Raw genomic sequence first — 20,890 nt, 5'->3', positions numbered from 1 at the left:
CACTCTGGTAATGACAGACACCTGGTATGTTTCTGTTTTCTGACAGGAGCAGACTAAATCTCATAATCAGATTTCTGGAGCAAATACTTAATAATATCAATTTGAAATATTACGCAACACTGATTAAAATTTGCTGATTCAGTGAGCATTCCTACCAGTGAACTCAGTTGCTAGAATATTTGCAGGAAGCAAACACAAAAAGGGGTGTGAAAACAGTCAAAGGCCCTGATCCAAAGCCTGTTGAAATCAATGGGAATCTATCCATTGACTTCAGTGGACTTGAATCAAACCTAAAGAGATTTTTTTTAAAAATTCAAAAGAATAGTCACATGAAAAAATGATGCAGTGTTCATCCAGTTATAGTTTCTAGGTGTTGCAAGTGCACAGAGTCCTGCATGGATACACATTTGTATCCGCGGATATAAATCTGTGTCCACGGAGGTGCAGGGCCCTACAGGGAACCGCAGCGGGGAAAGGAGCAGCATGTCAGGCCACCACTCCCAGGAGCCAGCACCCCACACCAGCAGCTCCTTTGGCGTGGCTGTACTGCCCCTATTCCTGCAGACTGAGATGGGCACCAGGCTCACCGACAGCTGTCCCTGGTCATGCTCGTGTGTTCAAGCGGCTCACACGCTCCCAGACAGGAGTTGCTTCCATGCAGCTGTCTGCGTCTCCTCTTATGGGAGTGAAGGTGAGATATAAGACCTGGGGACTGAAAGGACTGTATTGAACAGTGCTACACAAGCATGGACTTTTGGAACAAAAGTGTTAAATGGATTTCCTGGGGAATGTCTAGGGAGAGGTGAAGCTATGCCCTGAAAAGGGGGCCATTATCTGCTGATTATCTGTGATTACATGAGGCTAAGATCAAATGCCAAAGCTGTATAAAGGAAAGATTGAACTATTCATGGTGGTTCTGACTCTGAGACAGTTATGAACTTGTGACTCTGGGGAAAGCCCAGTTGTGCATTTTGAAGGACTGACACCAACTAGAGTCCAAGGCTGGAGTTGGGGTGACCTTCTGTAAGCTTTTTAGTGTGCATGTCTATTATTTTATTGTTTGTAATGTGTTTTCTCTGTAATGCTTCACCTTAATAATAAATATGCTTTCTTAAAAAGAGCTTTGTGGTAACTTGTGATTGCTGGCTATTATAGCTATGCATAGCCTTTGGAGAGACAGCAAAGCAGAGATGCTGGCCTGTTCAGGCAGTCTGGCTTGCTGGGGCTATAACAGTGTAGACAGGGAACTCTGGTCAGGAGGGAGAGAGGTGCAGGTTTTCGCCCAAGAGAAGTCATGGCTGAGGATCCGGGAGCCTAGAGTGGGCTCCCTTGAGGGACCACAGAGCGGGAATAGAGGTGCAGTTTCCCTGAACTGTGACAATTTGTTAGACAACTTCTGGTGTATGATACAGTTTTGTCTTCTGCTTTTGGAAACTGAGAATTGTCTGCTAAAATAAACAAACTACATTCCATGTGATATACCATTGCTTTCATCTTTAAAAAGGTTTGCTAAAACTGTGTGTCAGTTATCCCTTCATAACTAATATCTGCTGTTTTTATTGTGTCATTTCACCAGGTCCCCCACCAACAGCAAGTCCGGGATCATCGTAAGTTGTTTCATGTCTATGATACTGGTTTATTAATTCTGGATTTGAGCAGTCAAACATTAACTCACCATTTTCTATGATAGAAGCAGTTATACATTCCGCTTAAATTCAGATAATATATAGTAATTTAGGATAACTGTATGATCTATTCCGTAGGTACATTTTTCCAGTATGGTACTGATTCCTATTTCTTACACCAGACTCTTTTAATTTTCAACATTATTTTCTTTTATAAATGCTTTGGACCGCATGATATGCTTAGTGTTCTCACAGCAGTCCCATGGACTTCAGTTGGTATAATGAGCATGGAATATGGGTAGAATATGGCCCTACTATGTGTTAGAGCTCAATCTTGCAAACAGTTGCTACTGGGTGTAGTTCTTACTACCGCGAGTAGTCATACTGGTACTAGAGGGACTGACGGTAGTAAGCACTATGCCTATTAGAAGTGTTCACTGGAGCAGGTGCTACGCATGAAATGTGCACTTGGAAGTGGTGTTTCATTATGTCATGGCAACATTACATACTAGAACTTAGAGTATGTCTTCACTATCAACATGGCTGTGGAGTTGCGGCACCACGAGGGGAATAGCTACCAGCGCTGGTGCACTGTCTACACTGCCACTTTACAGCGCTGAAACTTGCATTGTGCAGGGGGGTGTTTTTTCACACAGATGTACCCTCATATCTGTAGGCGGCGCCATTGACTTCAGTAGTTCTCACTGGCATAAGGATCCTCCCACATGGATCCAGTTATAGGATAAAAGATGCAAATTGCTGATTTTGTATTATTACCCTAACTTTTTCTTTTTTTAAAAAGTATCTTCAACTGTTCTACAGTTTGAAGTCAAGTTGCTGGCACTGTATTATGTGTTCAGTTTATTACCTGCGTGCACAGGGGGAGTAAAGCTGAAACCTGACCTATTGTGACATTGAAGAAGCTGCATGGGTTAAAAAACAAATGTAAGAGTAACCAAAACAAATACACTAAACCACTAAATACATTTATTAGGTGTGTGAAATCTTGAAGCTGGTGAATATTCAATGTATAAAGATGATCAGGTAACTTTGGCCATGTTGCAGAGAATAAATGTGGTTGTTGCAATCTAGGGAAAGGAAGCCTGCAACCGCAAAATGACATGCTATGATGCCCTCTAATGGAATATCACAAAATGTGTCTTTGTCCCTCTTTCTGAAAGTAATTTAAATAAAAGCACCTTGGTTTGTTTAGGAAGGGAGAGCTTTTTGTTTCCACTTAGACTTCTTTTGTAGCTTTCTAACCTTGAGGAAAGTACTGTTGACTGCCCCTTAAATCCCAGTGCTGGGTAAGGTTGTGTTCCTCTGCAGTTCAGGGGACTTGATTAGTGACTTGCAAAGACACCATCTTCTGTACTTTTGTGTTGGGCTTCTATTGAAAAGAGGTTTTGAGGTTTGAGTGAGTTAAACTGGGTGTCACTGTCTGGTGACGAAAATGTGCAAGAAAACAAAGGTGGAGCAAAGAGATAAGAGGAAGAAAGACTAGCTTTTCACTCTCTTTCATTCAGAATTTTAAGTGAAATCTATTTGAGGACTTCTTCCAGCCTCTCTCTTTATGGTTTCAGAGTAGCAGCCGTGTTAGTCTGTATCCACAAAAAGAAAAGGAGGACTTGTGGCACCTTAGAGACTAAAAAATTTATTTGAACATAAGCTTTCGTGAGCTACAGCTCACTTCATCGGATGCATGCAGTGGAGAATACAGTGGGGAGATTTATATACACAGAGAACATGAAACAATGTGTTACCATACACACTGTAACAAGAGTGATCAGGTAAGGTGAGCTATTACCAGCAGGAGAGCGGGGGGGGGGGTACCTTTTGTAGTGATAATCAAGGTGGGCCATTTCTAGCAGTTGACAAGAACATCTGAGGAACAGTGGGGGTTGGGGGGTGGGGGATAAACATGGAGAAATAGTTTTACTTTGTGTAATGACCCATCCACTCCCAGTCTTTATTCAAGCCTAAGTTAATTGTATCCAGTTTGCAAATTAATTCCAATTCAGCAGTCTCTCATTGGAGTCTGTTTTTAAAGTTTTTTTGTTGAAGAATTGCCACTTTTAGGTCTATAATCGAGTGACCAAAGAGATTGACGTGTTCTCCGACTGGTTTTTGGATGTTATAATTCTTGACGTCTGATTTGTGTCCATTTATTCTTTTACGTAGAAACTGTCCAGTTTGGCCAATGTACATGGCAGAGGGGCATTGCTGGCGCATGACGGCATGGGCAGTTTCTATGTGCAGCAAGCTAAGGCCCTGATTTAATCACACTGAAATAAATGGGAGTGTTCCAACAGATTTCAGCGAGTGCTTTCTGAGTTCTAAGGGACTAATCCAAAACCCATTGAAGTCTATGGAAGGATAGTCACTAACTCCAAAGTACATTACATCGGGCACTAATTTAGGAAGTGAAAATTTTATTGTTTTCTCCTTAATAATTATTTCATTTAATTTTCAGCACACATGACCCATTATTTTGCATGTGTACAAATACAGAAGTGTTAAAAAGAGGAAATTAAAGTGAGACTTTATTTCCAATAGCTGGGTTTTTATCAGAAAAGTGTAGATTGACTCTTAAGGGGGATTATGCTGTAATACACATTGCGGGAAATATGAAGAGTAAATAGAGTGTGCTTTGATTGTAAAAAATGTGTGCTACACCGAATTTAACTGTGTAGTATATTTATTGGGGGTGGGGGACCAATCAGGGAAGACGCTTATGAAAAAGGAATGGTAAACTGGTAATCCATACTAAACTAGAATAACCTCGACAAGGGTTCCTGAACTCAGTGGGACAATTTTGCTGCCAATTACATGAGTGCACATTTATGTGAATGACAGCAAAGTTTGGTTCCAAGAGTATTAACTCGATAACTAGGGAAAACTTAGTGTGAGGGGAAAAATTAAGGAAAAAGAGAGGGGTAGTAGACCCCAAAAATGAAATCAACATTGTTTTTCTTATTATTTTTCCAAACATGTTTTTCTGGAAAATTGTTTAATATATTCAAACATGTTCCTCTCATCACAACCAAGCAACTAAACCAGTCTGATTAAAATTTGAATTAAACCAAAATGCTAGCTCCTCAGTAGGGAAGATCCAATTTTAAAAGTAAAAGCACAGTGTATAAGTAAAGTGCCATGTCTCTTGCCTGAATCTGAGATCCGCAGAGTTAAAGAACACAGTGCAAATCTCCTGTACAGGAACACTGAGCATTTTGTCCAGTAAGATAAATCTCATGGTGGCATATTTGTCTGTGTAGAAACAAACATTGTCCTGGATTGTCTGATATTTTGGTTGACACCTTCTTCAAAGACAAATAAGTTCTGGAGCCTGTCTCTTCTGTGTAACATCCTTTTCCATTGATTGCATCTGACCTCAGATTATTAAATTGGCTCACAATCGTGAGGTTCTTTTGGAAACTTCACTGCTGTTGGACGCCCAGATAGTCATGAGTGTGAGTAATGCCTACTTCCATCTGTGACTGGCCAGAAAATTCAGCCCGACTCAGTCTGACTCAGAACTGTGATTTGGTTGATGGTCTGCTTCCCTTTGAGTTAATATGATACTAGGGAGTGTATTACCTTGCTACTGGAGGTTCTTTCTTCCGGATGAGACACAGAACTGAGGTCCTGGCTGCTTGGACCATATAGATCACATGGCAGGAATTAGTCCTGATGTTCTGGCCAAATTCAGTTTGGGTAAATGCATTCAGCTAACCTAAGATCCCCATAGAAATGGCAGTAAGATTATATTCTTCTTCCCTGGCTGTCCAAAACTGTTGTGTAGTGTTGCTGTGCACTGATGACCAGTATTTAGCGGCGATTGTCTCTGTGAATCAACATTTAAATTTGTAAAGTATTTTGGGATCCTTCTGGATGAAGAGTGCTATATACATGAAAGATATTAATTCAACAACAGTTCAGTCTGATCTAATTGTGTGTCTCCCCTCACCTACCATAACACAAGCTGCACTGGTAACAAAATAGATTGAGGATAGTGATGTGCTTTAGTGGGCATGTTTTCCCCTGTTGTCTTTATTTATCTTCCACAAATGCCTGGTCATTCATGTATTTCTTTTGAGAGCAATATTTAAAAGCCACATGCTCAGCACTCGTTCTTCACATAATATATAGGTGCATAACTCTGCAGTGATGTGGTACCAAAAAAAGATGGCCTAGCTCTTGCATAAGATATTTTTAAAAGGGAGCTAGAAAGCTCTTCTGTAAAAGATGGCAGCAGTAATAGATGTCTTGACAATTCATGCATGCTTTACATTGTTATTCTCTCTGCTTACATGAACAAATTGCATTTTCACTTACGCTACTGCCAAATTCCTGTAATCATTCATTAAGTTGAAAAGCAAATAAATAAAAGAAACCCCAACAAGAGCATGCCACTGCAGGTTATAAGCAATCCAAGAAACCATGGTACTTCTGTGCTACGGCACTGACAGTCCTTTCTTTCACGTTGTCTCTTATTTTAACACAGTTTAATGCTCTTTTTATTTGTGATATTCTAAGGATACATTCCTGCATGCTGTGGTTATCTACTGTGTATACCCTGGTTTGCAAATGAAACTTGTATTTTAAAGAGTTTAAAATGAAGGTCCCTTCTTTATAAATCAAGTATTATTTTAGAGTTTACATAGTATCTTTCATTTTGAATGAAGGTACTTTGCAAGTGATATACATGCAGCCACTGAAATGCAGCCATCTCTGGTGCTGGAGGCAAGCAATTCTGTCTACACAACAGTGGATGTAGGTGGACTCCCGAAGAAATGCCTACTCAAAATAATTTTTTTAAAAAGGGCCAAAGGATCGTTAAGGTACAAACAGAGCGGACAGGACGTCAGTTGTTAAAGACCCCTCTGAAATGCCTACATATGACAAACTGCATGGGACTTGATCTTCCTGAGAACGGTGAAAGGGGTAGTCAGCCCTATTCTACTTTCAACCTGTGGTACCAAGGAATCTAATTACTTTTAAGCTGGAGCATTTTTCCAGTGATGTCAATTAATGAACTCCCACTAGTTTAATGGGAAGTATGAGCTGGTCCTCTGGTGTTTAGAGCAGGGGTTCTCAATCTTTTTCTTTCTGAGGCCTCCCCCAACATGCTATAAAAACTCCATGTCCCACCTGTGTGACAACTGTTTTTCTGCATATAAAAGCCAGGACAAGCATTAAGGGGGAAGCAAGCAGAAAATTGCCCAGGGCCCCACACCACAAGGGATCCCACGAAGCTAAATTGCTCAGGCTTCGGCTTCAGCCTCGGGTGGCAGGGCTCAGCAAGTCTAATGTTGGCCCTGCTTGGTGGACCCCTTGAAACCTGCTTGCAGCCCCCCTGGGGGCCTGGACCTCTGGTTGAGAACCACTGGTTTAGAGAACTAAGCCATCCATTCTGACTTCTACTGGGAAAATTGTTCATGCAAACCAACTTTTGTACAGTTCTTTTTCTACTGAGTTAATGAAGAATATAATATAAAACCATACAGATTAATAAATTTTAGGGCTGTCGATTAATCGCAGTTAACTCACGCAATTAACTCAAAAATAAATCGCAGTTTTAATTGCACTGTTAAACAATAAAATACCCATTGAAATTTATTAAATTTTTTGGATGTTTTTCTACATTTTCAAATATATTGATTTCAATTACAACATACAATGCAAAGTGTACACTGTTCATTTTACATTATTATGTTTTATTACAAATATTTGCACTGTAAAAATTATAAACAAAAGAAACTATTTTTCAGTTCACCACATACAAGTACTGTAGTGCAATCTCTTTATCGTGAAAGTGCAACTTACAAATGTAGATTTTTTTTGTTACATAACTGCACTCAAAAACAGTGCAAAACTTTAGAGCCTGCAAGTCCACTCAGTCCTACTTCTCGTTCAGCCAATCGCTAAGAGATAATGCTGCCCACTTCTTATTAACAGTGTCACCAGAAAGTGAGAACAGGCGTTCACATAGGACTTTTGTAGCCAGCATTGCAAGGTATTTACGTGTCATATATGCTAAACATTTATGTGCCTCTTCATGCTTTGGCTACCATTCCAGAGGACATGTTTCCATGCTGATGACATTTGTTTAAAAAAATATGTTAAATAAATTTGTGACTGAACTCCTTGGTGGTATGTCTCTGGCTCAATTTTACCTGCATTCTGCCATATATTTCATGATGATGACTCAGCAGATGTTGCTCATTTGAAGAACACTTTCACTGCAGATTTGACAAAATGCAAAGAAGGTACCAATGTGTGATTTCTAAAGATAGCTACAGCACTCAACCCAAGGTTTAAGAATATGAAGTGCCTTCCAAAATCTGAGAAGGATGAGGTGTAGAGCACGCTTTCAGAAGTCTTAAAAGAGCAACACTCTGATGTGGAAACTAGAGAACCTGAACCACCAAAGGAGAAAATCAACCTTCTGCTGGTGGCATCTGACTCAGATGATGAAAATGAACATGCATTGGTCTGCACTGCTTTGGATTGTTATTGAGCTGAACCCGTCATCAGCATGGACACCTCCTCTGGAATGGTGGTTGAAGCATGAAGGGACATATGAATCTTTCACGCATCTGGCGTGTAAATATCTTGCGACACCAGCTTCAACAGTGCCAAGCGAACACCAGTTGTCACTTTCAGGTGACATTATGAACAAGAAGCAGGCAGCATTATCTCCTGCAAATGTAAACAAACTTGTTTGTCTGAGCTATTAGCTGAACAAGAAGTAGGACTGAGTGGACTTGTAGACTCTTAAGTTTTATATTGTTTTATTTTTGAATGCAGTTATTTTTGTGTACATAATTCTACATTTATAAATTCAACTTTCATGATTAATAGATTGCACTGCAGTACTTGTATTAGGTGAATTGAAAAATACTATTTGTTTTGTTTTTACAGTACAAATATTTGTAATAAATATAAAGTGAGCACCATACACTTTGTATTCTGTGTTATAATTGAAATCAATATTTGAAAATGTAGAAAACATCCAAAAATATTTAAATAAATGGTATTCTATATTGTTTAACAGTGCGATTAATTGCAATTAATTTTTTTAATCGCTTGAGAGCCCTAATTATTTTTTACTTGACATTTGTTCTGTTTCTTAAATTTTCTTTTTTTAACTGAAAAGCTTGAGAGATTAGATTTGGTGGAAAAAGGAGCAGGCCCTATGGGACAATGTGAGAGAGACTGACAATTGTGTGCACGCATGTGCAATCTAGAACAACTTCATTCTATTTTATCCCATGCTCGTCCCCCAATATCCGAGTAACTAAGCCACCATTGCTGTCACTGTTCCTGGGGAAGTGTTTTAAAATCAGTTGGAATTAGGATCATTCAGCACCTCCCACTCCAGCACACTCAAGGCTATGTCCTAAAAGAGCCTAAAACCTGCTAATTGCACAGAGCTGCTGTGTCTCACATTTGTTTTTGGGACAGACACATTTGGATAAATTCTCAGCCAAGTAAAGAGGCTCTAAGCCACAATTCTGCTCCTGGGATTGTGGGTGTAAGTATGCTGTACAGAAATGAATTATTACAACACTTCTTGAAATTTCTCTTTAGTTTCCATGGCATATTCAGTTGTCTGTTCTTTTAAGCGCCTCTGAACTGTGCCACTCACTTAATCTTTGGGCTATTTGGCTGCTGCTGCGATAAAAGTAGCAGACTGGGAAGAGACAGAACAGCTCAGTACAGCAGCAGACATTGGAGACATGGCACAGCAGATTCCAGGAGATAAGAGGATTTAAAATATATAAGATACTTCAGCCCATGGGTGCTGACTTTTGGTTTTGCCTGTGGGTGCCCCATCCCGGCTCCACCCCCCTTCCCCAAGGCCCCACCCCCACTCTGCCCGACTCCACCTCTTCTACCTCTTCCTGGCCTCGCTCTACCCCCTCCTCTTAGGTCCTCCCCCTGGGCATCTCCTGCCCACTGCTCATGCCTTTCTGCCCTCTCCTGCCTTGAAGGCGAGGTGTGTGTGTTTGGGGGGGGGCTCAGCCCCCTCCCCCAAAAAAACTGGCAGTGTTCAGCATATTTATACTCTTCTTTTATTAAATGTGTGTCTATCATTGGCATCTTAATAATGTAATCATTCTTAAAATAGTAATGAAATATATCATTACATTATCATGAATTGCAATGTATTAAAATCATTACACGCTGTCTTCACTAATATCCCAGTGTAAAGACATTATGTTCGCTCTGGGCTTCACACCGCTTAGGGCCTGTCTGGGAGCTGAGGCCATTGATGGCTGTGGGAAGAAGGTGGATGGGAGGGATAAGCAGTGGAGAGTCTTTCTCCTCTCCCTGCCCCTTTCTCCTCTCCCTTCCTTTCACTCTCCCTGCCCCTTTCCCTTTCTCTTGTTTCTCCTCTAAGTTCTTGCTCCCATTCCTGATGTTTCCCCCTTCTTGCTTCCCACCCATGTCCCTTTTCCCATCTCTCTGCTCCTCACCTCCTGGTGGCTCTGTCTAGTGCCTGGAGTGTCACCCACCCACCCACTCAAAGTGACAGAGGAGGTTCCCCCTCCTTGGGTGGGAAAGTTGCTTAGTGGTTAATACCCAGGCTCGGGCTCAGGTGTTCTGGGTTTGATTCTCTGCTCTGCCATAGACTCCCTGCTTAGCCTTGGGAAAGTCACTTCACCTCTATGTGCCCTAGATCCTACCTGCCAAATGGGGCTAATGGTGACCCTGCCTCCAAGGCTAAATCCATTCATGGCTGTGTGATGATGGGGGAAATGGAGATACCAATATGGGTAGATTTGGCCTGAATTTCTCCACAGCCAGAGAGCGAGAGCCAGCTCCGCAGGGGGGATGGGAGACAGAGGGGCTCAAGCCAGTGGGGTCGGGGCTTCAGTCCTGCAGCTTCTGTCACTAGGGTAGCTGGGGCTCCTGAGCCATGGACTTCAGCCCCACATGTTCTGCCAGGGTCCAGGGCTTTTCCCCCTCCCCCTGCACTGCGGTTCCTGCCATGGTCCGGGACTTCTCCTCCCTCCCACTCCCCCCAGTGCGGCTCTTGCCGGGGTTTCTCCTCCCTCCCCTCACAGTGTGGCTCCAGGGCTTCTCCTCCCCCTAATCCACCACTGCACCCAGCCCTAGTCTAGCTGGGCTCCCTTGGGTCACCTGATGCCTGCTGTGGCCGGAGTCAAGCCTGGATGGCAGGGAGCAACCATACACGTGGGCGCCTTGGCCATCAGCCCAAGAGGTGTGGGGTGGCCCTAGGTGAGCAGCGGCTGGCTGTGCTGCTGCTGATAGCCCTGCCCACGCCTAACCTTCAGGCTTTTTTTGTGTGTGTGAGACTCACTCAGCCCCTGCCAGAGCAGGGAGGTGGGAAACATCTGATCTGAGCCTGCCCGCCAAACAGCTGATCGCAGCTGCTTGCAGGCTACCCGTAGGAAACAGCTCATCTGCCACAAAACAGTTGATCCCTGGCTGCCAACAGCTGGTCGTCCCAGTGGGTGCTGAGCACCCTCTATTTTTTTTTCCGTGGGTGCTCCAGCCCTGCAGCACCCACGGAGTTGGCGCCTATGCTTCAGCCCTGGAAAGTAGTTGAATCCCCTGCCCCCTCCCTTGTCAGGTGGTTTTGCCCCCTGTTGTCACCTCTCATGATTTCCATAGTTGGAGTGATCTTTTTACACTGGTTCTGATTATGTATTTGCTCACTCCAGGATAAATCAGGAGTAACTTATGAAGGCAATAGAGAGATGTAACACATTTACGCTGGTGTAACTGAGAGCAGATCTACCCCAGTGGAGTTCTTGGGTGTAAAACTGATGTGAGAGGAGAATCAGGCCCATTGTATTGAGCCCTTTCACCTAGTAACCATGCTTCTGTTTCAACTCTGTCATTTCAAGAATGTAAGTTGGCTCGGGAGGGGAACTCCATTTTCAAACCAACAGATTCTGTGCATAATGAAATTCAGTCAGGAACTAATGGTGCTGACAATTTCAGCATGGAAAAAAACATTTTCATTTAAAATCAGATCAAATTTAAAAACCAATTAAGATTAAACATGCATGCATTTACCTGTTTGTGAAGAGGTTCATTTTAAGGAAGCTTAAAAAACATTGTATGTGTTTTATGCAGAAGCTCTGCAAACTGTACAAAAATCACAGACTGCCTATTCCTTGGAAACTTTTTCTACAGTTGCATGCCAAGCACAGCTAAAGAAAGGCCTGTTATCCTGCTATGACTGCACATTTTAACTTTCCAAAGTGGAATTTTGATTTCATCATCCTGCTAACATTGCATTAATGATGTGGCGCCACTTACACATATTTTGTAGGTGTAGGTCACCCACAGTTTTATATTTTGAAGAAGAAAACAGTCCAGTTTATCTATATTATTAACCAACTCTTGGAACTGCAATGCACTGAAAAGACACAAGCGCACCTCCAAAAATTAAGTCAAGTGTGTATATCATGCATAGGGCACCTTCTTGTGTCCGCTTAGCTATTGAGAGGTTTTCCTATCCTTAATATATAGCATAGGCGCCACATTAGCAAAACAATTGTTTTTAAATTTAAGTGCTTTGAAAAAATAGGTATGAGCTGTAAATAAAGGAGGAATTGGGTCTTAATCTCCAACTTGTTTTGTGAACCACAGAAACCACAAGCCCCATATGGTCTCCCCATCCCTATTTTCTAATGATCAGTGTTTGTTTAGTTAAACTCATCTGCAGTGTCTTTGCTTTTACACAGTGGCTTTCTGTGTTTGGATGTCAGCATGGTTTTCTTCAACAAGAAAATGCATAATCACTGGCTGGCATCCAGGTGGGGCTTGGCCAACTATGTACTTCATCATGCATTTCAAAGAGAAGCAGATAGAATCATCTGTGTTGACTACAGAAGCTACTCTTTATAGAAGAAAGAACACTGATAAAGAATCAAACTTCAATCATGTGTAAGAGGCAACAGATTAGCTTCAACTGACCTCCTCATTCTGATGTTTGTCAGGCTCCCCAAAACTAGTACTTCCCAAACATCTGCCATTAGTGCCCCTCTTCACTTGGGCTGTGAATCAAGTGACATCGCACAGATCATCAGCTGATGAGGATTATCCAATTCTAGACATACAAAATATTGTTGCTGAAAATGTATCTATAGTCACTGTTTCTCCGTGACAGTGAAGACTTGAAGGGGGATTGAAGCTTGGCATTTTAGAGCCAGATCTTTTACAGCCTTAATGCACTGTGATATAGTAGCCTGTATGTAAGACATATGGGATCTCAGCTACAAGTGGAAGGTGGAATATTCTTGGCAGAGGCCAATAAAATATATTTGTGCAATAAAATAAAGTGGTGTGAAAATGAAGACTGAATGCCTGATGCTGAGAGAAACCATGTTCTATTCTAATACATTGCTTCATCCTAGTAAAAATAATAATACCACGGCCCTGCCAATGTCCTGCCAATGTCTCGGCGAGCCAATGTTACCTGCTGTGAGAGTCCCAGCCACGTAAATTAAACTTTCCCAGGAGATAGTTGAACTCGCACAGTAGGGAATGTGTTTGCGCTGGTGCACATTTCTTCGGTATGCCACTTCCTCACCTTTCCGTTTGGTTTGTTCTTCCAACTCCACATGAAATTCCTTGTCCAGCCCTCCTTCCCCTCCACCACCCAGCATGCACAGGAGTGTAATAGCCTATGCCTCAGCTGTGCACATTTTGGACAGAGGCATGTCCTTTGGCCTTTCTGAGCAAACTACAGTATATGAAACTCCCCCAGTAAGTATAATACTGTACTTAGGAAAACATTCTTTGGTATTATAACAAGTGCATTCTTATTGTATTTCATGGCACCTGTAACCATGCATCTCCATTGGTTTTAGTGGAGGTCACTCTGCTAAAACCCAGCAGATCCCTTTTAAAACATGAGGGTATTTTCAATGTAAATTGTGCCTGCAATTCAGAGAAAATTCTCTGCTACAACAGTCAAATGTTTTCATCTGGGGTCTGTCATGAGGTGCTCTACTCTCCGCAGGGTGGTGCCTCTTTCTGGCGATTCTGGGGATTAGCTCCACCCAGTTCAGAGCCCCCTTTCTTCTTTGCCACCGTTGCAGTTCTCCTTCTGTCCATAGAGTCACAGCATAGCTGCTTTGTGACGAAGCCCTCCAGCCAGGTCACACTGTGATTTGCCTTCTGGGGGTGTCTTTCAAAGTCTCTCTCCACTAGCAGCATCAAGCAGTCCTTAAACCTGCTGCCCTGACTATGTCACTCCTGTATTGACTCGGGCAGTTGTCTCGTTCACTGCCCTATGCCACAGCACTCTGTAGTGGATAGTAGGGGAACCCAGGCCTGCCCTCTACTCTGAGATCCAGTCCAGGGCCCTATAGTGAGGCATTCAGGTCTGTAGCTACATCTACCTAATTGTTCTTTCCCCTGGAGTACTTCCTGTTGTGCTTCTCTAAGCTTTTCTTTCTCTAGTCTTCCTAGTCAGACCCCTCTCTCTTAGGCCTACTAGGTTAACTCTTCCTCAGGGATTCCTTTCCCCCACTTCCTTCTCCCTTACCTTGGGGAGAGAGATGGCAGACCTCCTCCCGGTGGCCTAATTACTGTTGCCAGCCTCCTAACTTTATGGAATCCCTGCCTGTTCCCTCATAGGTGATCTTCCTTTTAATTAGCAGCCTCCTCACAGCCTAAGCCCTGGTCTACACTAGGGAGGGGATCGATCTAAGTTACGCAACTTCAGCTCCGTGACTAACGTAGCTGAAGTCGACGTACTTAGATCAACATACCATGGTGTCTTCACCGTGGTGAGTCGACTGCTGCCGCTCCCCCATCGACTCCACCTGCACCTCTTGCGGCGGTGGAGTACAGGAGTCGACAGGAGAGCGCTCGGGCGTCGATTTATCGCGTCTAGACTAGACGCGATAAATCGACCCCCCGCTGGATCAGTTGCTGCCCGCCGATCTGGCAGGTAGTGTAGACATATCCTAAATCTCCCCTGTTCGCAGCTTAAATGGATAATTGGCCCTGCTTGGCCTAATTCAACTTTCTCAGGTCCAGTGTGGGGAATGCACCCCATCACAGGGTGCTAATGTGTTCATATTTAATGCACTGGGTTGAATTCTGCTCTCAGTGACACTAATACAAATCCAGAGAAACTTCACTGAAGCATGTCCAAGGGCAAAATGTGGGCCACAGAATGTTTTTCATTTTTGAAGGGAGATTTGATAAATATTTTCACATCTTTTTTAACTGAAATGTTCCAGTGGTAATTTCCCCTGTTGTGCAAATAAGAAACCCTTCTGTCTTGGTGCAGCAGTTCTTGAGAGAAAGGGTAGAAGAGAGAGAGGTGTGTTATTTGAAGATGAATTAACCAGCTTCATGTAAATAAAAGTGGGAGTGAGGAGAGGATGGTAAATTACTGTCAGGCTTTGAAGGCAGGATCCCGCATTTCCTCAGGGAATGTGGAAATAGGAATTGTATTTGTTTCCACCCCACCCCAAGTACCCACATTTAACACCATCTATAGAAAAAATGTTTCTCATAAAAGCTACCTTCTTGGAGTCCTGTACACTGTACTTGAAGAGGAGTTGTATGTTTATTTCTATTACTCTCTCGGTAACCTCAGTTGCATCTTCAGCAACTGCTGACTTAAATGTACCATCATGCACACATCACAGTCAGGTGCTGTGAGATTGATACTAGGAAAATTGACCATAATTATTTCATCTTTATTATGAAGCTGACCCATTAGTTCAAAAATGACACTGCTACCTGCCCACCAGGCCTTTTCCCAGCCATCAGATACATCGTGGAGAAAACAGACGCAGACTGTAAAGAGCACGGCCAGACTTGAGAAGGTATTCAGGAACTATCCAGGTTTATTTGTGCAAATGGCATGGTTGCAGGACTAGCTGCGCCTATTTTCCTTCTGTTCTCTCTGAGTGCACCACCTCAGGTGTTAGACTTCTTCTTCAGGGTGGAAGAATCGGGAGGAGGGCGAGAGCCTCTGTAATGGAAATATTCAGGGGGTGGATCTGTGTTTCGACACCCTCAATGCCCCAGAGAGGCCAGAGCGGGACCCAGGTATGTTTCACTCCTGCTCGCTTGCGCCAGAGGTGAGGTGGGGAGGCAGAGATAAGAGTGCGACTGGCTGAGGGGCTGGAGCAGCCACTGCAATGCATGAGATCAGGCCAGCCACCAGGAAGCAGGAAGGACTCCCTGGCCCTGCCCAGTCTAGCCTCAGAGCCACCATGGGTCCTGGCGAAGATACCTGGCCCGGGGGAGGGACAGGAGCACTTTAGCCAGCTGCCAGGGTGCGGAACAGGACATGACACAGTCACCTAGAGGGGGGGTGGCAGGTGGGCATTGGCACATAGAATGCCAGCTATCAGGGGATGGGAGGGAAGCAGTGGGCACCAGCCACCAAGGAACAGCCATAGGAAAATCAGTAGGAACTGCTAGGACCCCACACCCCTTCCCAGCCTACAGCCAGCTGCCTGACTCCCCCAACCCGGGGCTCAGTAGCTCCCCTCATTTCGCTTCCTATCCCTCGGTCCCCCATTCACAGGGAGGTTCCGACACCTGGGCCTCTTACCCTTACCTGGCTTAGGGAAGAATGTCACAATTCTTCCCCTCTTCGATGAGGACTAGGGTACACTGCCCTGGCAATACTACCTGCTTATCATCCTCCACTCTGACTGGGTTGTGGATCCCTGCATTTCCTCCCTTCGGGAACCAGTGCTATTAACTAACAACCTCCTTCAAACAAAGTGTTTTTTATTTAGCAGCTGGAACAATGCATTAGAGGGGAAAGGACTTTAAATAAGCCTACACGCTTATTTAGTCTCAGCTAGTCTGATTTTGCCATAAACTATGTTAGACAGGCTTTCCTCTTCAGTTACAGGAACAGAACTGATTTATATTCCCGTAGCAAGGCCAATGGTCCCGTAGCAAGGCCAATGGTCACCACGCTCAGCATGCCAGCTGTTCTTCACTGCCGCTCCCCACCCCCAGCTTGTCTGAGAGTGTGTCAGCCTGGCTTTCTGTCTGACCCACCCTGTTCAAACTGGGTTGAGCACTCAATCGAAGAGAAGGCTAGAGTCATTAATGCTACTTGCTCTGTCTCTGTCTCTTAACATCTTTAAATGTAAGCTGTTAGGTAACTACTAGAAATGCTTGCCTCTCTCTATGCTTAGATGGATAGGCTGGCTCCAACTCAGTCAGAACCCCAAGGGTGAAATATCCACCCCCATTTATGGGACAGATATAGCAGGACAGATCCAGACACCATATTAATAGTCACCAAACAGCACCTGTCCTTTTGTCACAACATGTTTCTTTGGTTTCCTTTCTTTCATATCCTCCACTCAGCTGAGATTGATCTGGCATTTCCCAAGCTGTGAGACACAACTGGCCAGGGTGGTGCTGACAGACCTCTGAATTGTTCTTTTGTTTCATCTTTCGTTAAAAAAGCAAAGCATGTCTGTAGCAGTTATGGTGGCAATGAAAACTTTTGAAATGTGAAGCAAAAATAACTGAAACATGGATGTCTGCCTGACTTTGCTAGGAGCCTAAAACAAGAGTCTTGAGATGTTGACTGCCCCATTCATTTCAATTAGTTCTGTCACAGATAGCAGTAATGATATGTCAGTATTGTTAACTTTGCACTTCCCATCAAAATATGTAAGAATGAAGAGGCAGTATCATATTATGAAGAACTACGCTAGTGTTTCTCTGAGTGGAAAGAGATGACACAAAGGAGAAGCGGAGCTGGAAGGGGATGTGGAAAGTGTTAAAAATTAAAATATGTAGGCCTGTAATAACCTGTAGTGGGAATGGGGGCAGCGATTTGTTTTATTTTCTCGGAGAGAGGCTCAGCTTTTAAGAGTTTGGGAAACATTGTATTAGTGCTTGTGTTTCTTTGTGCTTTAACTGGTTTTGCAGAATACCTGTGTGTCCCTCCACTGGCAGGGTGAAGTCATCTCAGGTACATTTATGCCCTGACGCTGTGTAGTCTTGTTTGGCAAACGTAATGGATAATACTGAACAGTGACTTTTTAACACGATGTATAGGAACTTTGAAATCAAGTGTATATACACATACCTACACAAAAGGCAGTATCTACACAAAAGGCAACATGACCCGTAACTGACTGGCACACAAAGTTAGGGTCAAAGGTTAGATTTTCATTTTTTTAAGGCGTTTCAACCAGTCCCTTCAAAAGCTAGCAAGCTACACCATCAGTGAGTATACAAACACTGAGGAAATCCTATAATTATATATATTTGACATCGTACTTAAGGCAAGGCAAAGATTATATGTGGTTTTTTTGGTGTGTTTAGAATGATACAGAACAAGAATGTTATAGAGCTTGCAAAACAGAAAAAAAGTTGAGAAAAAGCTGAAAGCTTCTTTGTTTATCCCCACCTTCTTCTCCAGTTTTTTATTCTATTGTTTTTCTCCAGGGATTTATCTCTGAATTGTTGCCAAAAAATTTGGCAATCACCATAGTAAATACCATTATTTCTTTCCCTCCCCATATCCCGAAGGACCTTCCACTCCTATATTCCCCAGTGATAACACCTGCATTGACCTTTTTGACTGTGTAAGGAAACACATTTATTTAGCTTCTATCTCTACCAGTTGCCGCATTGGAAGCATATTACAATGTTTGCAGGTCAATCCAGGTGTTATCTCTGGGGAATATAGTAGTGGAGAGTCCTTAAGGATACAGGGAGGGAAAGGAAATAACGTGCTAAGCAATTTATTGTATCTCCTTCCTGGATAATGTTGGTGTTGTCACCTAATGAACACAGTGACAAGTATAGCTAAGTGGGCCAAAGGGCTGGCTTGTTGAAAATGACAATCAGTCATTTTCCTATGAGTTTCCATATAATAAAATTCAAGCTTGTCCAATGAGGGCAACCGTGTTTGAGTCTTGGATGCTCTCACCTTCTGCCTGGGGAAGGCTCTTTCATAACCTCTAAGTACAGGGATTGTCAACCTTTGGCACACGGCCCGCCAGGGTAAGCCCCGTGGCGGGCCGGGCCAGTTTGTTTACCTGCCGCATCCGCAGATTCAGCAGATTGCAGCTCCCACTGGCCGCGGTTCGCCGCTCCAGGCCAATGGGGGCTGCAGGAAGCGGCAGCCAGCACATCCCTCAGCCTGCGCCGCTTCCCGCAGCCCCCATTGGCCTGGAGCGGTGAACCGTGGCCAGTGGGAGCTGCGATCAGCCGAACCTGCGGACGCGGCAGGTAAACAAACCGGCCCGGTCTGCCAGGAGGCTTACCCTAGCAGGCCGCGTGCCAAAGGTTACCGATCCCTGCTCTAGTATCTGATTACACAGTGCTCTTACAGCTGAGAAGAAGGTTGACTGCCATTCCAACAACACAAAAAAATGCAGTGATCCTGATTGTGGATCAGGCACAAGGGATAACAGAAGAACAGAGAGGTGGGTGAAAGTCACCAAAGCTAATTAATTTCTTACGTTACGCCCTTGAAGTGATGTTTAGCTGTGGCATTGTCATTTGTGAGGATTAATATGTTAATGAAAGTCTTTGCTTAAAAGCCTAGAGCACTCTGAAATAGCAACAAAATGTGATAGGTAAAGGGGTAACAGAATTCTGATGTCCTTAGTAATTTTAACTCCTTCTTTTCTAAGGAATAAAATACTGGTTGAAATACTGTGTTGACTGGGTCAGGGATGCTTCATAAAAAGCTCCTCTCTCTTCCTATTTTCACTTCCTGTCATGGTGAATGCAAGAGCAATCAGAAATGTGTTTGGGTCCCCTGCAGTCATAGGACATGGATCCAAAATTTCCTGCCTTAATCATTACCTATATAAATATAGATGTTCTTGCTCTTCTGAATGATCATGGGGTGACAGAAAGGGTCTCTTCTACCTTCAGTGGGGCAGCTAACTCCCTTAGCCTCAACAGGATTTTCACATCCATTTCTACAGGAGAATAGACCCCTTGATCATTGAGAGAGAATCATTACAGACCCAACTACAAATGTACCTAAATGAAAGTATTTCTTCTCTGAAGACCACTAGAATACAAAAATGCACTGCACCTTCATCAGAATGAGCATTATACAAGGGTCAGTCTTTTGGAGCATAGTGCCATTGGCAGATCCTGTATAGTTAGCTAACATCAGTGAGCGTTATAATAGAGAGTCTTGCAATGAAGGTGCTGTAAAACCTAATATGAAACTGAAAAGAACAATTCTCAATTTGAGCTAACAATGCCTCTCGTTATAAAGAAGTATAAGTCGTGGTCCCCAATTTAAAAGTTTCCCCTGTGCTTCTGCAGTCTTTAGGGTAGGCATTGGTTTCAATCCTGGGGAATGTGTTTATTCAGTCTAGTAAAAACATTAAAAAAGGGGATAAATCACCACTGACTCAAAATGCTTTTCATTACTGCTATAAACTATAAAACATTTAGAAAGGAGTTTAGAGTAAAGATAATATAGTTTGCATAGCCAGAGTGTATGACCTTGAGTGGTAGTTACAGAGCTCAGTTGCAACTTATAGTACTTCATCACAAAATCATTAAGGGCAAGGGGGAAGATTATAAGGTGTTACATTGATTCTGATAATTAAAAACATGCATGATGCTACAGGCTTGGCCACTGAAAGTAATAAAATTGTGTAAGTTCAAATCCTGTAAAAGGGGTTAATCATTGATTTCAGAATGTGGCAAGTTTATTGATCTTGTTAACAGCAAAAAATGTGTGTGGTTACCTCTCTTGGAAAGAAAAACAGCTATCTGACCTGTTACTAGTTGGATGCTGTTATTGATGCTTGAGCCAACAAGGACCCATGCTAATCAAAAATGAATTGCAACTGTTATTCCATTCCGTTTCCTGCCAGAGTCCTTGCATTGGTGAATTACTTAAATCAGCACAAGCCATCTTTCAAGACCAAGCTTTGTATTCTTGTGCTACAGTTCTGTCCTGTACATAAGGGCAAGGGCAAAAATTCTTAGCCTTTAATCTGTAGCAACGTTGTTAAGACTAAGGGCTAGAACTTAGATTCATAGATTTTAAAGGCCTGGTAGAATCATTGTGATCATCTAGTCTGGGCTCCTCAATAACACAGGCTGTAGGACTTCCTTGAATTACTTCCCGTGACAAGTCTAGTGTCGTTGAACCTAGAGCAGTGGTTCCCAAACTTGTTCCGCTCCTTGTGCAGGGAAAGCCCCTGCCGGGCGGCGCCAATTACTTTACCTGCCATGTCCGCAGGTTCGGCCGATCGTGGCTCCCAGTGGCCGCGGGTCGCTGCTCCAGG

At 43.2% G+C, this 20,890-nt stretch overlaps 1 protein-coding gene across 2 annotated transcripts in view; it reads left to right on the top strand.

Moving 5' to 3' along the window:
- Positions 1-20,890, top strand: part of ROR1 (receptor tyrosine kinase like orphan receptor 1) — a 268,064-nt gene that overhangs the window by 181,103 nt on the left and 66,071 nt on the right. For both annotated transcript variants that reach the window (XM_043520888.1, XM_037907262.2), the window contains exon 4: positions 1,577-1,607. In XM_043520888.1, the coding sequence (XP_043376823.1) occupies positions 1,577-1,607 (31 nt within the window). The remainder of the gene's footprint in view (positions 1-1,576; positions 1,608-20,890) is intronic.

Source organism: Chelonia mydas, chromosome 8 (assembly GCF_015237465.2).
Source record: "Chelonia mydas isolate rCheMyd1 chromosome 8, rCheMyd1.pri.v2, whole genome shotgun sequence".
In the NCBI taxonomy this organism is placed as follows: Eukaryota; Metazoa; Chordata; order Testudines; family Cheloniidae; genus Chelonia; species Chelonia mydas.
This window is presented reverse-complemented; position numbering and strand designations above follow the sequence as displayed.